The sequence below is a fragment of the Mustelus asterias genome, chromosome 17, assembly GCF_964213995.1.
Source record: "Mustelus asterias chromosome 17, sMusAst1.hap1.1, whole genome shotgun sequence".
In the NCBI taxonomy this organism is placed as follows: Eukaryota; Metazoa; Chordata; class Chondrichthyes; order Carcharhiniformes; family Triakidae; genus Mustelus; species Mustelus asterias.
Genome location: NC_135817.1, coordinates 77,204,629 through 77,223,038, shown reverse-complemented (window position 1 = coordinate 77,223,038; position 18,410 = coordinate 77,204,629). Strand labels below are relative to the sequence as shown.

Genomic DNA, 18,410 nt, shown 5'->3' with positions numbered 1-18,410 from the left:
ACCAATGATGGGTAAGGCAAATTGAGGTTGCACAGAAGGCCAAAGCTGGGACAGCATAGAAATCTCAAAGGGTTGTAATGGTGTCCCACTCCCCAGAACCACGTTTGAAGAGACAGATGAAATTATTCAGAATTCTTTTTGCAAAATGGCAAAAAATGTACTTGGGTTTCCTACTATGGTATTGGTCAATGAATGAGATAATCGCTACAATCCTGCCGCCAAGGCGTGGGCAGCGCACGATCCTTGGTGCTATTTTTGTATCATCAGTAGTGATCGAAAGCCTGGTAGTTCTGGCCATTGGACTGGACGATGAAGCTCCGACCCCACCGGGTGTATATGGTCAAGACAACCGCAGATATTACAACGAGTGTCAGGCAAAGGAAGACTCCAAGTGCTACCACAGCCTTCATTGCTGAGGTGTTTTCATCCAGCTCAACAATGGGTCCACCATCTGTTGGGAGATAAAAGTGTCAACAGCTTAATGATATCATTGGCACTTCTAATCAGAATCATAGAGATTTGCAGCATGGAGACAGGCCATTCAGCCCAACTTGTCCATGCCGTCCTTTTTTGTTAGCCACTAAACTAGTCCCAATTGCCTGTGTTTGGCCCATATTCCTCTATATCCATTTTACCCATGTAAATGCTTTTTAAAAGACAAAATTAAACCCACCTCTACTACTACCTCTGGCAGCTTGTTTCAGACACTCACCTCCCTCTGTGTGAAAACATTGCCCCCTTAGACCCTTTTGTATCTCTCCCCTCTCACCTTAAACCTATGACCTCTAGTTTTAAACTCTCCGACCTTTGGGAAAAGATGTTGACTGTCTGACTGATCTACGCCCTTCAATTATTTTATAGACCTCTATAAGATCACCCCTAAGTCTCCTACGCTCCAGGGAAAAAGTCCCAGTCTATCCAACCTCTCCTTATAACTCAATCCATCAAGTCACAGTAGCATCCGAGTAAATCTTTCCTGCACTCTTTCTAGTTTAATAATATCCTTTCTATAATAGGGTGACCAGAACTATACACAGTATTCCAAGTGTGGCCTTACCAATATCTTGCACAACTTCAACAAGACATCCCAATTCCTGTATTCAATGTTCTGACCAATGAAACGAAGCGTGCTGAATGCCCTCCTCACCACTCTGTCCAGCTATCACTCCACTTTCAAGGAGGTATGAACCTGTACCCTTAGATCTCTTTGTTCTATAACAATTGTCACAGAAGTCAGGGTTAGGATGAATTAGTATCGAAGCGGTAATGGGAAATACTGGCGAACATTAACCTGCTCCGCACCCTGCCTGGATCTTCCGGTCCTAATGGAAGTCAACAAACCTTTGGCTGACTCAACACATTCCCCGCAGTAGGTGCTGCCACAACAGGGCTGCAAGGTCCCAACCACTGACTTTCCAATTTGGGTCCTCTCTCCTCTCCTCCCTTGGAGATCTGTCTGAAGGTAGAGATATCTACAATCCTCCTGTACCTTGGATCATCCTGAGAAGAAGGACATCTAGTGCACTCACACACCTGGAAACCCACTGTCACACCTGCCATCTTCACAATGCCATATTAAACTAAGCCCTCGTTCGCCCCATGAGGACAAGGCCAAAGTTCCCAATTGACAAGGTGCAGTGAGATTCCCTCCCAGTGCGCTGGCCAACATTCATTCCCCAACCAACATCACCTATGTGCTCAGTATCTCATAGCTCAAAGCTATCCTGCAGGATGATATTTAGCCTGATCAGATCACTGTTCACTGTTGACAGTGGCACAGTGGTTAGCACTGCTGCCTCAGTGGACCCCGGGACAGCGCCAGGGACCCAGGTTCAATTCCAGCCTCGGTTCACTGTCTGTGTGGAGTTCGCACTTTCTCCCCGTATCTGCATGGATTTCCTCCGGGTGCACCGGTTTCCTCCCCCACTCCAAAGATGTGCGGGTTAGGTAGATTGGCCATGCTAAATTGACCCTAGTGTCAGGGGGATATGCAGGATAAATGTGTGGGATTACGGGAATAGGGCCTGGGTGGGATTGTGGTCGGTACAGACTCAATGGGCTGAATGGCCTCCCTCTGTATTGTAGGGATTCTATGATTAGGCAAACTTGCTAATGGCCCAAAGACCACCATTTGTGGTTCTGAAAAGTGCCCAGCCTACAATTGATCTTGGAAAGACAAAGTACCTCAAAAGTTTGAGCAATGAGTTAAACAAGCCAACAACTGAGCAATGAATGATGACCAGTCAAGCTCTTAACCTTGCCCATTTATGCTTGCTGGAAATGACATGTTCATACATAGGACTCACTTCCTGACTCCCTAAAGCCTGTCCACCATCTACAAGACACAATCAAGAATATGGTGGAATACCCAGCAATTCCCTGGCTGAGTGCAGATCAAACTACATTCAAGAAGCTCGACACCACCTGGGAAAATGCAGCCCACCTGATTGGCACCCCCTCCACCACCTATACACAGTGGCAGCCAGGTGTACCATCTACAAGACGCACTGGAGCAACTCACCCAGGCTCCTTCAACAGCGCCTTCCAATGCCGAGACCTCTAATGCCTAGCAGGACAAGGGCAGCAGATACCTGGGAATGCCACCACCTACAAGTTCACCATCCTGACTTGGGAATATAACGCCGGTCCTTCGCTGCGGCTGGATCAAAATCCTGGAACTCCCTCCCAAACAGCACTGTGGGTGTACCCACACCACATGGAGTTCAAGGTGGCAGCTCATCACCACCTTCTCAAGGGCAATTTTGGGTACTGGCAATAAATGCTGGCCTATTTAGTGATGCAACCATTAAAGAATCTTAAAAAGGGCCTGCTCCCTGCAAACGAAAGGAACATGCTCAAGCCTTGAACCTTTTTCGAATCACCCAAAATGCATAGGGTGCCTATAGTTCCCCATTGCTTTCTCCATGGCAATGCCTCAGCCAGAGTCGATTTAATAATCGGGGGCAGCACAGTGGCACAGTGGTTAGCACTGCTGCCTCACAGCACCAGGAACCTGGGTTCAATTCCCGGCTTGGGTCAGTGTCTGTGTGGAGTTCGCACATTATCCCCATGTCTGTGTGGGTTTCCTCCGGGTGCTCCGGTTTTCCCCCACAGTCCAAAGATGTGCAGGTTAGGTGAATTGGTCATGCTAAATTTTCCCTCAGAGTACCCGAACAGGCGCAGAAGTGTGGCAACTAGGGGATTTTCATAGTAACTTCATTGCAGTGTGAATGTAAGCCTACTTGTGACTAATAAATAAACTATAAACTTTAATCACCGCCCTTGTATTCGAGGCAAGGTACTAACATGGATTGACGATTGGCTGTCAGACAGAAGGCAGAGAGTTGGGATAAAAGGTTCTTTCTCAGAATGGCAACCGGTGACAAGTGGTGTCCCGCAGGGTTCAGTGTTGGGGCCACAGCTGTTCTCTTTATATATTAACGATCTAGATGACGGGACTGGGAGCATTCTGGCCAAGTTTGCCGATGATACAAAGATAGGTGGAGGGGCAGGTAGTATTGAGGAGGTGGGGAGGCTGCAGAAAGATTTAGACAGTTTAGGAGAGTGGTCCAAGAAGTGGCTGATGAAATTCAACGTGGGCAAGTGCGAGGTCGTACACTTTGGAAAAAAGAATAGAGGCATGGACTATTTTCTAAACGGTGACAAAATTCATAATGCTAAAGTGCAAAGGGACTTGGGAGTCCTAGTCCAGGATTCTCTAAAGGTAAACTTGCAGGTTGAGTCCGTAATTAAGAAAGCAAATGTAATGTTGTCATTTATCTCAAGAGGCTTGGAATACAAAAGCAGGGATGTACTTCTGAGGCTTTATAAAGCACTGGTTAGGCCCCATTTGGAGTACTGTGAGCAATTTTGGGCCCCACACCTCAGGAAGGACATACTGGCACTGGAGCGGGTCCAGCGGAGATTCACACGGATGATCCCAGGAATGGTAGGCCTGACATACGATGAACGTCTGAGGATCGTGGGATTATATTCATTGGAGTTTAGGAGGTTGAGGGGAGATCTGATAGAAACTTACAAGATAATGAACGGCTTAGATAGGATGGACGTAGGGAAGTTGTTTCCATTAACAGGGGAGACTAGGACGCGGGGGCACAGCCTTAGAATAAAAGGGAGTCACTTTAGAACAGAGATGAGGAGAAATTTCTTCAGCCAGAGAGTGGTGGGTCTGTGGAATTCATTGCCACAGAGGGCTGTGGAGGCCGAGACGTTGAGCGTCTTCAAGACAGAAATTGATAAATTCTTGATTTCTCGAGGAATTAAGGGCTATGGGGAGAGAGCGGGTAAATGGAGTTGAAATCAACCATGATTGAATGGTGGAGTGGACTCGATGGGCCGAATGGCCTTACTTCTGCTCCTATGTCTTATGGTCTTATGGTCTTATGGTCTTATGGTCTTTTCTTCTACAGCATAAGTGATCTTTTAAAATTTGACACTCTTGTAGTTGTCCTGATGAATACAAGGCAAACACCTTTGGCAACATGTCTCGACTTCCTGCAATAATATAGGTATATAGTTAATGATATATTGGAGACCACTGCCTTAGAGTTGCTTGTCTGTCCTCCTTCATCGCAAACGCTTGGAGCTGGCTTAAGTTATCCTTCTCATGGCGTATCTCCCTTCCTTTCCCCCACTATATTTGCATCATATGTACCAGTTGGGTCATCTCACTTGTTTCTCATTTATTTCTCATTTCTTCCCTTGTCTATTCGATTTGATTTGAATTATTATTGTCACATGTACTAGCATACAGTGAAAAGTATTGTTTCTTGCGTGCAATACAGACAAAGCATACCGTTCTTAGAGAAAGAAACGAGACAGTGCAGAATGTAGTGTTACAGTCACAGAAGTGGATATCTGTGAAGAGGCTTGGAGGATTTTCCAAGACAGATGGAGTGGGGAATAGGAAGGTGCACCCCTTGTCAAGCACTGCCAGTGGCATGAACAAAGTGAGAGTGGGACTCCTGCCACTCAGTGGCCTCCAGCAGCGCTAGAACACAGTAGCAGGAGCTGCTGGGATTGTAAGTGGGCACTGGGATAAAGAGGACATGGATCCCGGAGTGAGATAGTGGATGGGGAGGGGTAAGGAAGTCTAATTGTTTTATCTCTACTGTAAACTTGGTTAGACTTTGGTCTTTCACTTCTAAAGACCATCAATTCACTCAGGTTGTTGGGATCAATGCCAACATTGTTGGTAGGATTCCCAATCTGAAATGCGTTAGGGATTCAGTTCCGATTGGGCATGGCTCAACAAGTTCTGTATTACACACAATTCTCCCAATGTCTCAGACCACCCAAAAGGAGCATTGTGAGGGGGGTTGAAATGCTTGACAAAGATTAATCTTAATGAAGGTTTTGAAGGAGGTGAGAGAGCTGGAAAGGTGGCAAAGTTTAGGACACAGCAGAAACTTTCACCAAACTTTCTCACCGTATCCTTTTCCGATGGTAGTCCAGAAGAACTTTATTTTCTGTGCAGAAATCTGTGCATCTGCACTATGCTATTGAATCTCCACTTTAGGTAATTGCGTGCATAAATCGAGGTCGACAGTGCAGTAACTGAGGGTTTGCTGCACTTTAGAAGGTGTTATCTTTCAGATGAGATGTTAAACTAAGACGTTGTCTGCTGCTCTAGCTAGATATAAAAGATCCCAAAGAGCTTTGCAATAAATAATAGTCTCTTCTTCTGTCGCAGTCTCTCGGGGTCAGAGATGACTTGCATCCACATTAAAAATGAGTTCTCAGATGTCTGAGGAATCCAATGTATGAGGCAATGGCCTAGTGGTATTATCGGTAGACTATTAATTCAGAAAGTCAGCTAATGTTCTGGGGACCTGTGTTCAAATCCCACCACGGCAGATGGTAGAATTCGAATTTAATAAAAATATCTGGAATTAAGAATCTACTGATGACCATGAAACTATTGTCGATTGTCGGAAAAACCCATCTGGTTCACTAATGTCTTTTAGGGAAGGAAATCTGCCGTCCTTACCTGGTCTGGCCCCTACATGTGACTCCAGAGCCACAGCAATGTGATTGACTCTCAACTGCCCTCAGGCGACGAGGGATGGGTAATAAATGCTGGCCCAGCCAGCAATGCTCATGTCCCACGAATGAATGAGTCTCTGCCACAGGTGGGACAGATGGTGGTTGGAGGAGCGGGTGGGTGGGGTGCCCAGGTTGTCACCCATTCCTTTCACTATCGACACTTGACTTCAGCTCTTCTCGGTGATGAAACTCAAAGTGTTCAACTCCTTCCTGAATGTTTTTCCTTCACTTTGGGTGGTCTCGGGTCAGGAATTCCGAGGTGTTGGTGGGGATGATGCATTTTTTCAAAGAGGCTTTGAGGGTGATCTTGAAGCATTTCCTCTGCCCTCCTGGGGCTCGCTTGCTGTGCTGTTGCTCTGAGTAGAGCATTTTAGGAGCCTGGTAAAAACATAGAAACTAGAAGCAGGAGTAGGCCATTCAGCCCTTTGAGCCTGCTCCGCCATTCATTTTGATCATGGCTGATCATCGAATTCAATATCCTGATCCCCCCTTCCTCCCATATCCCTTGATCCCTTTAGCCCTAAGAGCTACAAGTAATTTCTTCTTGAAATCAGACAATGTTTTGGCCTCAACTAAATTCTGTGGTAGTGAATTCCACACATTCACCACCCTCTGGGTGAAGAAATTTCTCCTCACCTCAGTTCTACCCCTTATCCTCAATCTATGACCCCTAGTTCTGGACTCCCCCACCATTGGAAAAATTCTTTCTGAATCTACCCTCTCTAACCCTGTTAGAATTTTATAAGTTTCTATGAGATCCCCTCTCACTCTTCTAAACTCCAATGAATATAATCCTAACTGCCTTAGACTCTCCTCATCTGACAGACCTGCCATCCCAGGAATCAGCCTGGTAAACCTTCGCTGTACTCCCTCTATAGCAAGGACATCCTTCCTCAGATAAGGACACCAAAACTGCACATAGTGTCAGGCATACGGATGATGTGGCCTGTCCAGCGGAACTGATTTGAGTGTGGTCAATGCTTCGATTTTGGGATGTTGGCCAGAGCAGGAACACTGATGTTGGTGCACCATCCTGCCAATGGATTTGAAGGATCTTGCAGAAGCATCACTGTTGCTACTTCTCCAGGGCTTTGAGGTGCATGTTGTACATGGTCCACATCTCTGAGCCATATAAGAAGGCGGGTATCACTACTGCTCTGTAGACAATAAGCTTGGTGCTGGGTGTGAGATCCTGGTTTTCAAACACTCTCTTCATTGACTGAAGGCTGCACTGGCACACTGAAGGAAGTTTTGATCCTTGTTGTCGATGTCTGCCCTTGTTTCCAAGGTCTGGGAAGAGGTCCAATTGTCCAAGGCCTTGTCCTGAATTTTGCTAACTGGGGGATAGTGCTGTGTGGAGTGGGTAGGTTATTAGATGACCTTTGTCTTACAGATGTTAGTGTAAAGCCCATGTTCTCACATGCCTCAGTGAAGGTGTTGACAGTGGCTTGGAGAACAGCCTCCGAGTGTGCACAGACGCAAGCATCATCTGCATGACAGAGGGTGGGATGACCTTGGATCTGGCCTGCAGGAGATGGAGGTTGTATAAATTCACTGTTTGTTCTGTAGTTTAGCTCCCATCCAGCGGGGATCTTGCTGAGGGTGAGATGGAACTTTGCAGCAAGGAAGATCGAGAAGAGTGTCAGTGCAATAGCACAGCCTTGCTTGACCCCAGACCAAGCATGAATTGGTCAGGATCATGGCTTGCATGACATCGTGGAGCAAGTGGAGGATGGTGACAAACTCTATGGTTACTGCAATCAGACTTGTCACCTCTTTTGAAAGTGGTCTCAATTATGGCACCTTGGAGACCTCCTGGCATGTTCTCATCCAGTAAGAGTTTTAACAACACCAGGTTAAAGTCCAACAGGTTTATTTGGTAGCAAATGCCATTAGCTTTCGGAGCGATGCTCCTTTGTCAGATGGAGTGGATATCTGCTCTCAAACAGGGCACAGAGACACAAAATCAAGTTACAGAATACGGATTAGAATGCGAATCTCGACAGCCAACCAGGTCTTAAAGATACAGACAATGTGAGTGGAGGGAGCATTAAGCACAGGTTAAAGAGATGTGTATTGTCTCCAGACAGGACAGCCAGTGAGATTCTGCAAATCCAGGAGGCAAGCTGTGGGGGTTACTGATAGTGTGACATAAATCCAACATCCCGGTTTAGACCGTCCTCATGTGTGCGGAACTTGGCTATCAGTTTCTGCTCAGCGACTCTGTGCTGTCGTGTGTCGTGAAGGCCGCCTTGGAGAACGTTTACCCGAAGATCAGAGGCTGAATGCCCGTGACCGCTGAAGTGCTCCCCCACAGGAAGAGAACAGTCTTGTCTGGTGATTGTCGAGCGGTGTTCATTCATCTGTTGTCGTAGCGTCTGCATGGTTTCCCCAATGTACCATGCCTCGGGGCATCCTTTCCTGCAGCGTATCAGGTAGACAACGTTGGCCGAGTTGCAAGAGTAGGTACCGTGTACCTGGTAGATGGTGTTCTCACGTGAGATGATGGCATCCGTGTCGATGATCCGGCACGTCTTGCAGAGGTTGCTGTGGCAGGGTTGTGTGGTGTCGTGGTCACTGTTCTCCTGAAGGCTGGGTAGTTTGCTGCGGACAATGGTCTGTTTGAGGTTGTGCAGTTGTTTGAAAGCAAGAAGTGGGGGTGTGGGGATGGCCTTGGCGAGATGTTCGTCTTCATCAATGACATGTTGAAGGCTCCGGAGGTGATGCCGTAGCTTCTCTGCTCCGGGGAAGTACTGGACAACGAAGGGTACTCTGTCCACCGTGTCCCGTATTTGTCTTCTGAGGAGGTTGGTGCGGTTTTTCGCTGTGGCGCGTCGGAACTGTCGATCGAAGAGTCATATCCAGTACTTATGAGGGCATCTTTCAGCGTCTGGAGGTGTCTGTTGCGATCCTCCTCATCCGAGCAGATCCTGTGTATACGGAGGGCTTGTCCATAGGGGATGGCTTCTTTAACGTGTTTAGGGTGGAAGCTGGAGAAGTGGAGCATCATGAGGTTTTCCGTGGGCTTGCGGTATAGTGAGGTGCTGAGGTGATCGTCCTTGATGGAGATGCGTGTGTTCAAGAATGCAACCGATTCCGGAGAGTAGTCCATGGTGAGTCTGATGGTGGGATGGAACTTGTTGATGTCATCATATCGTTGTTTCAGTGATTGTTCACCATGACTCCAAAGGAAGAAAATGTCATTGATGTATCTAGTGTATAGCATCGGTTGAAGGTCCTGTGCGGTGAAGAAGTCTTGTTCGAACCTGTGCATGAAGATGTTTGCATATTGAGGTGCGAATTTGGTCCCCATGGCTGTTCCGTGTGTCTGGATGAAGAACTGGTTGTTGAAGGTGAAGACATTGTGGTCCAGGATGAAGCGGATGAGTTGTAAAATTGCACCTGGAAACTGGCAGTTGTCGGCGTTGAATACTGAGGCCGTTGCAGCAATGCCATCATCATGGGGGATGCTGGTGTTGAGTGCCGAGACATCCATTGTGATGAGGAGCGCTCCTGGTTCAACTGCTCCATGTGTGCCGAGTTTCTGTAGGAAGTCCGTCGTGTCGCGACAAAAGCTGGGGGTTCTTTGTACAATGGGTTTCAGGATGCCCTCGACATAGCCGGAGAGGTTCTCGCACAGGGTCCCATTGCCCGATACGATGGGACGGCTGGGTGTGTTTGCCTTGTGTATCTTCGGGAGGCAGTAGAGATCTCCAACGCGGGGAGTACGTGAGATAGAGCACGGAAGGTGCTCTGAAGGTCCGGACCTGGTGTTGTTAAAACTCTTACTGTGTTTACCCCAGTCCAACGCCGGCATCTCCACATCATGTTCTCATCCTTCCAGGTAAGGGAAGTAAGGTCATGTATTTCCGCCAGTAGTGCTTCTCCAGCATGTTTTAGTGCTTCAGTGGGGATTCCATCTGCTCCTGATGCTGTGTTGCTCTTTAGCTGCCGGATGGCCTTTTCTACCTCATGCCGGGTTAGGGTTATACTGAGATGGTGACGGGTAGCATGCAGTGGGATGGAATCGAGGACACTCTCATTAAAGACAGTCTCTGTTAAGGTGCTGACTCCTCTCCATTCTTGCTGAGCAACTCTTGACCTGGAATGGGGTGGCCCAGGGTGTTTGGGCCGTAGGTAGTCTTGACACCAGTGGGTTGTCATTGTTTCCTGGCTAACTTTCCCTCAGCAGTAAAAAGGTTAACTGGTCAATAGTCTCACTGCTCTGTGTGGAACCACTCAAATAGCTCTCTGTCTGCTTAAGAATCTGCGTCCATTGGATGGAGTGTCAAAAACCAAAGGACTTAGATTTAAGATAGTTGGCAAAAAGAATAGAGGAAAAATTTGAGGAGAATTTGTTTTAGGTAGCAGATGGTAATAATAACTTTCAAAAGTTAATATGGAGATATACCTGAAAAGAAAGTTTGAAGGGCTGTCAAAGAACTGACCTAGGTATGATGGGCCGAATGGGCACCTTCTCTGCTGCTCAATGATTCTTTGAAAGCAACAGAGAGTTTAAAAAAGTATTTCGTTGGCAATAATGACAACAACTGGGACATTCTAAGGACATCACAAGATGCTAAAGAAATGCAAATTCATACTTTACCCAAGAATTTGACACTACCATCGGCCTACTTGAAGAAACAATTGGTTCTGCTTCTGCCATTACCTTCACCTGCGGAAATTTCCCGTCCTGCCCACCACTGGAATAGTAGCGGGCGGGGGCGGGGGGGGGGGGGGGGGGGCGGGGGAGGTGCGGTGGGGGGGGCGGGGGGGAGGTGGGACATGCAAAGGTCCATTGACTTTGAGCTGGATTTTCCGGTCTCGGGGGCGAGCATGGCTGGAAAATCCTGCCCTTCTCTCTTTTTATCAGTGGAGAAAAGAGCTACTTAACCATCTCCAGACACTCTAACCGCAATCCGCTAACGCCCAAGCTTCTAAACGAATTCCAGCATGGACAATATCTTTACTCAATGCCGTTTCTTCTTCAGGTCCCCAATTAAAGGAATTGAATTGAACCGTTTACATAAGACTGACAAAAAGATGATCTGCATTATTTAAAAAGGGCAGGGAAAGATGCCAATAATATCTTCAGCGTGAGAACTTTGCAAGACATCTTGCAAAATATTTGCAGCAATTTAAGCCCCGTTTTGAATTGCTGCCTGGGTTTTCTTGCTTACTACAATCAGGCCCTTCTGATAAAGAGGTGGCAGGAGGTGGGTGATGTACAAGGTTATGAGTTAACTAATAAGTTTGCCTTCTGACCTGGGCTTGGCTGAAAAAGGCCAACTCCCATGAGCAAACCGAGTGTTGCAGACTGGCACATTCCAAGGTCCAGGACTACGTGCTCAGGGACGCGCTCAAGCTTGGGGCAGCCGCCGCCAAGGCACAATGGGGAAAGGCCACCGTGTAAAGCGTCTCAACCGAGGCAGACCGAGGGCCGGGTAACTGCAGAATACCCTCGGCCTGCGTAACTGTGTGCCAATCTGATAAATAACGGCACACAGTAAACTCTGACACATGCATATAGTTTTAAGAAATGAAATGTAACGGAATGTAATGTTTTTGTAAATGAGCACGGTATTGGACTGTAAAAATGATTCTTTTTTACACTGTTTATGACATTTGGATCTGTAATTTTGCAATGTTTTATTGGAGAGTTTTTTTTTGTGTGAATAAAGTATATTTTTGAAATAAAAAAAAAAACTCCCATTAGCAACAAAGATGCTTTGTTCCTCTCTGGAATTTGGGTGTTGCTGGAAAAGCTGGCATTTGTTGTCTAGTCCAAACTGCCTTTGAATAGGTAGTGGTGAGCAACATTTTTTACCCTCTTCAGTCTATGTGAGGAAGGTACACTGACAATGCCAACATGTAGGGAGGTTCCAGGATTGCTAGCTGAGTGTCTTGCCAGGCATTTCAGATTATGTGATCTGTTAAAGAGCCAACTACATTGCTGTGGCTCTGCAGTCACATGTAGGCCAGACCAGGTAAGGACGGCAGATTTCCTTCCCTAAAGGACATTACTGAACCAGATAGGTTTTTCCAGCAGTTGACAATGATCAGTAGATTCATAATTCCAGATTTTTCTTATTGAATTCAAATTCCACCATCTGCCGTGGCAGGATTTGAACCTGAATCCCCAAAGCATTAACTGATTTCTGGATTAAGGTCCAGCCGTAATACTATTAGGCCATCTCCTCCCCAAATCATAGAAATCATAGAAACCCTACAGCACAGAAAGAGGCCATTGGGCCCATCGAGTCTGCACCGACCACAATCCCACCCAGGCCCTACCCCCATACCCCTACATATTTTACCCACTAATCCCTCTAACCTCCGCATCTCAGGACACTAAGGGCAATTTTAGCATGGCCAATCAACCTAACCCGCACATCTTTGGACTGTGGGAGGAAACCGGAGCACCCGGAGGAAACCCACACAGACACGAGGAGAATGTGCAAACTCCACACAGACAGTGACCCGAGCCGGGAATCGAACCCAGGTCCCTGGAGCTGTGAAGCAGCAGTGCTAACCACTGTGCCACCATGCCACCCCAAATAATAATCCACTTGTTTCATTCGTACCATTACAAATACTAGCTTTCTATTCCAGATTTAACTAATTAACTGAATTAAAATTTCCCAGTTACCATGGTGGGATTCGAACTCATGATTTTGGATCACTCAGTGCAGGTCTCAGGATTAGTAGTCCAGTTATACTACCGCTATGCTTCTGTTAACCTTGTGTCAAATAAACTATCTAAATCTGAAGGCCAAGGATCCAAATCCAGTCCGTGCTCCAAAATGATCTTACATTATACAATTCATGTTATCCGCATACAGCAAAGTAAAATTTTTAAAGCTTATTTACTAGTGTCACAAGTAGGCTGACATTACCGCTACAATGAAGTCACTGTGAAAATCCCCTAGTCGCCACACTCCGGCGCCTATTCGGGTACACTGAGGGAGAGCTTAGCATGGCCAATGCGCCTAACCAGCACATCTTTTGGACTGCGGGAGGAAACTGCGGGAAGAAACCCACGCAGAGATGGGGAGAACGTGCAAACTCCACACAGACAGTGACCCAAGCCAGGAACCGAACCCGGGACCCTGGCACTGTGAGGCAGCAGTGCGAACCGCTGTGCCACCGTGCAGTGTCCATGCTTCCAAATTACATAATCAATTGTAAAGTACCTTGGGATGTCCTGAGGTCTTGGAAGAAGCTACAAGTCTTTCTTTATTTGGCTTCAGTTGGGCTGTTGAATTGGGCTCGGTATCTCTTGACTGGGTGGATGAGCTGACCAGCGTGTGCACCAGCAAATGTGGAGAGTGCAGGGGTCCCCAGTTCCACGTTAGCAGAGTGTAACTTGAGCTGGGTGCTAAAGGACTACAGGTGCACATTACCAGGACTTAGGGTTCCAAATTGGTCTAGTTTCTATCTAAACATATCACTCCTTGACAGCGCATCCGATCATTCACCCATGTCAGGAATGACGCAAAAGAGAAGGGTGGAATGGAGTAGAGTGCCAAAACACATTGTTCCTCAATAAGTGAAAAGATTCTTATCATGCACAGTTGGCTGTCATTGTATCACTGATTCTACCTCGGGGCATCTCACCTATGTTAAATGCGCTATACAAACTATTCTGATCCGGTCTCCAGCCTCATCAAGTTTATCATGCTTCGCTCAATGCATGTTGCTTTTGGCTGAACTATTTGCTTTGGACAGCACAGCACGACACTCAGACAAAAAGTCAAAATGCTACTCACCATTGTTATAGTTGCGATACAGAGGTCCAAGTGATACTGTTCTTTCTGCGACGACTTCGGCAGTCTTGCCCGCATGTGCGCCACTGCATGACTGTTTCGAAGGAGAAAAAAATGATAAGATCAACCTGCAATAAGTTGTGACAATGCTTGCAAACCCAATCCGCTTTTGTGTCCAGAAATCGCCATAAATTCCAGGGAAATATAGCGAGGATATGGCAAAGGGATCATTGCAACATGATTCTGAAGAATGGACTCGAAACGTCAACTATTTGTCTCTCTCTGTCCACAGATGCTGGCAGGCTTGCTGAGTTCATCCAGCATCTTCTGTTTTTATATCACTGCAACATGGTGAATTACAAAAATAAACCACTGTGCAATAATTCTTCCTTCTGGGCACAGTGCAGTTTCACTGAAAGTAATACAGCAACTTGCCTTTGTACAATTAACATAATGAGACATGTCAAAGCACTTCACAGGAGCATGAGCAAACAACCTCAGACACTGAGTCACATCAGGAGAGATTAAGATGGGTGACTAAAAGTTTGGTCAAAGAGGCAGATTGATGAAAGGTCAGCGAGCTGCAATATTAACTCTGGGTGGAATTCTAACCATGGCATACCATTCCTGATGGTGCCACAGTGAGTGGATGACACTTATGCTCTCTTGTTTTTTTTGCTGGTTCCTACGTGATTACAATTATAAGATTTAATGTGGCTGTGCCATGCATGGGAGACACGTGGGGTCACGGAGCTGGGAAACGTGGTGAAATCCGCTGTCAGCCAACAATACAGCAGGTATGGGCGGCTCTTCAAGAACCTCGTGGATAAACAGTAAGGCTCTTGATCCCGTTCACAACTTCCCAGTCCAACCCCTTTGCCATTTATATCAGGCTTATTGAGAGTATAAAAGGGGACGTGGGTGATTTTCAAATTTAAACTTCACTAGTAAATCGTAGAATCCCGACAGTGCAGAAGGAGGCCATTCAGCCCATCGAGTCTGCACCGACCACAATCCCATCGAGTCTGCACCGACCACAATCCCACCCAGGCCTTATCCCCATAACCTCATGCATTTATTCTGCTAATCCTCCTGACACTAAGGGGCAATTTAGCATGGCCAATCAACCTAACCAGCACATCTTTGGACTGTGGGAGGAAACCGGAGCACCCGGAGGAAACCCACACAGACACGGGGAGAAAGTGCAAACTCCACACAGACAGTGACCCAAGCCAGGAATCGAACCCAGGTCCCTGGCACTGTGAGGCAGCAGTGCTAACCACTGTGCCACCGTGCCATCGTTACATTGCTTTCACTCCAATTGTGTGTGTATCACCATTATTGTTGAGATGAGCTTAGTCAGAGAGCAACATGTATTGGCACACCTCATAGTTGACACAAATTGGGGACATTTCATTTATTATAGAGGGAAAAATGTTGTGTTTTTTTGTTCACTCATTTTCATGTTAGTGTCCAGTGTTGATTTTGCCACTCTGTGGGACGCGGCCGATCTTTCAGGATCTCCCTTCTGTGTAAAAGGTCCCTGCCTGAGATCACTCTCAGCCGAGATAATCAAAATGTCGTCGGCAAACTCAGAACCCTGTAGGACTCTCTGCCAACCAACACCCTGAGGTGGGACCCACATTTGGACAGTACAAATCCCACACCCTCCCAACCGCACCCAGGACATCAGGCCCTTGCCACTTTACTCCCCTCCATGTCCCAATCCCACAACAGACCACCCATTCCCCACTCCCACTAACGCACCCTTGCCAGTCCCGAGCCTTCATGCACACCGCCCTTCTCCACATTCATTGTTTCTACTGTGACGGCTTTGTGCCAGATGCCAGTTAGTTGTAAAGTCAACTTTAACTGTCGAGTGGTTGCAAAATCATGACAAGCTGGAACCACCATAGAATCACAGAGTCATAGAGGTTTACAGCATGGAAACAGGCCCTTCGGCCCAACTTGTCCATGCCACCCAGTTTTTACCACTAAGCTAGTCCCAATTGCCCGTGTTTGGCCCATATCCCTCTATACCCATCTTACCCTGTAATTGTCTAAATGCTTTTTAAAAGACAAAATTGTACCCACCTCTACTACTGCCTCTGCCACCTCATTCCAGACACTCACCATCCTGTGTGTGAAAAAATTGCCCCTCTGGACCTGTATCTCTCCCCTCTCAGCTTAAACCTATACCCTCTAGTTTTAGACTCCCCTACCTTGGGGAAAAGATGTTGGCTATCTAGCTGATCTATGCTCTTCATTATTTTATAGGCCTCTATAAGATCATCCCTAAGTCTCCTACCCTCCAGGGAAAAAAATCCCAGTCTATCCAGCCTCTCCTTATAACTCGGACCATCAAGTCCCGGTAGCATCCTAGTAAATCTTTTCTGCACTCTTTCTAGTTTAATAATATCCTTTCTATGATAGGGTGACCAGAACTGTATACACCAGTGGGAACTATTCAAAGCCAGACTACACCTCTTAAAAGAGAAGGTGCATTCCGGCTGGAATGGCTGCTGGAAGTCATCCTATTACTGATTCTGACCTGGAAACACAGAACACAGAATCGCCTGATTTTAGAAAATAGAGATAGTTTAAACAATTTATATTTGTATTGTGAGTATTAGAAATCAGATACCACCATAAGTTTTATTTGCGCTTCTGTACTTGTGCGTAAAGGGATAAAATTTTAGTTTAACTTTATGTTAAACAAAAGTGCCTGCATGTTGTAAAAGTTTAGTTTCACTTTAAAGTTGCCTGCATTGTAACTAAGCGTTCACGTTGTAAAAGCAATCACAGGCTGTTTTTAAAAATCAGCTGTTGCTTAGCAACCAGAGGCCCATACTGAAGAGCAGAAGCATTCTGAGTTCAGTTGAGAGGATGCGGAGTGTGTCCCATCAATAAGATGCACCATGGCACCTCACTAAGACTCTAACAGCAACTTCCAACCCCGAGACCTCAACCATCTAGAAGGACAAGGGCAGCAGACACATTGGAACTCCACCACCATCAAGTTCCTCTCCAAGCCACGCACAACCCTGACTTGGAAATATATTGCCGTTCCTTCACTGTCAAAATCGTTGAACTCCCTTCCTAACAGGACTGTGGATGTGTCTGCACTGCATGGGCTGCAGTGGTTCAAGCATGCAACTTACCACCACCCTCTCAAGGGCAATTAGGAATGGGCAATAAATGTTGGCCTCGCCAGCGACACCCACATCCCATAAAAAAATTAACTTAAAAAATGAGTAAATGGCCCACATGATTTGTTGCTTTTGGCCAAATACCAGCTGGACCATAAGGGGGTGGAATCCTTTTTGACTGAGCTATATCTCAGAGCTTTCATGCAATGTCCATTAAGCAATGTGCAGGCAATCAATGTCATTGTGGAGTAAACTACAATTCTCACAAAGCCATATGCCCATTCTGCCTACTGCTCCGTGGCAAGAGAGAATGAAATGTTTCAGCTCTCTTGCAGGAGATAATCCATGGCCTTCCTGAAGCAACAAACTTGCAAGATGCTGCACCTATCTCCAGCTCCAGCTTGGAAGTAGTCCGACTTTACAAAAACAAAATGTCCACCACCTTCACCGCCACTGACAATGCAACCCTCACCCTTTCTCAGCTACAACTTTTCAATACACATTCTTACCGATGCCATAACCATCTGACATTCCCCCTTGCTGAGGATCTGATAGGATGGATGCGTAGGTTAGAGGGATTAGCGGGTAAATATGTGGGGGTAATGTGCAGACTCGATGGGCCGAATGGCCTCCTTCTGCACTGTAGGGTTTCTATGATTCTATGAGGAACAGCCTGGCTGGATATGGCCTCCTCCTCAGAGGTCTCCGCCACCTTCAGAACCATAGAATCCCTATAGTGCAGAAAGAGGCCATCCGGCCCATTGAGTCTGCACCAACTCTCCGAAAGCGCATCCCACCCATTCCTTTCCCTCCACCTTATCCCCATAACCCTGCACATTTACCATGGCTAACCCACCTAACCTGCACATCTTTGGACATTAAGGGGAAATTTAGCACAGTAATCCATTGAACCTACACATCTTTGGACACTAAGGGGCAATTTACTATGGCCAATCCACCAAACCTACATATCTTTAGGCACTAAGGAGCAATTTATCATAGAAATCATAGAAACCCTACAGTACAGAAAGAGGCCATTCGGCCCATCGAGTCTGCACCAACCACAATCCCACCCAGGCCCTACCCCCATATCCCTACATATTTTACCCACTAATCCCTCTCATCTACGCAACCGAGGACACTAAGGGGCAATTTTAGCGTGGCCGATCAACCTAACCCGCACATCTTTGGACTGTGGGAGGAAACCGGAGCACCCGGAGGAAACCCACGCAGACACGAGGAGAATGTGCAAACTCCACACAGACAGTGACCCAAGCTGGGAATCGAACCCAGGTCCCTGGAGCTGTGAAGCAGCAGTGCTAACCACTGTGCTACCGTGCCGCCCTAGCATGGCCAATGCACCTAACCTACACATCGTTGGATTATGGGAGGAAACCAGAGCACCCAGATGAAGCCCAACTGCTCTTTT

The 18,410-nt window shown here is 46.7% G+C and overlaps 1 protein-coding gene across 1 annotated transcript in view; it reads right to left on the bottom strand.

Moving 5' to 3' along the window:
• Positions 1-263: 263 nt before the first annotated feature.
• The window catches only part of LOC144506231 (uromodulin-like 1), a 102,533-nt gene continuing 84,386 nt past the window's right edge, over positions 264-18,410 (bottom strand). The window contains exons 27-28 of the mRNA XM_078232088.1: positions 13,836-13,926; positions 264-451 (exon numbers count right to left, since the gene is read on the bottom strand). Coding sequence (XP_078088214.1) covers positions 264-451; positions 13,836-13,926 — 279 coding nt within the window. The remainder of the gene's footprint in view (positions 452-13,835; positions 13,927-18,410) is intronic.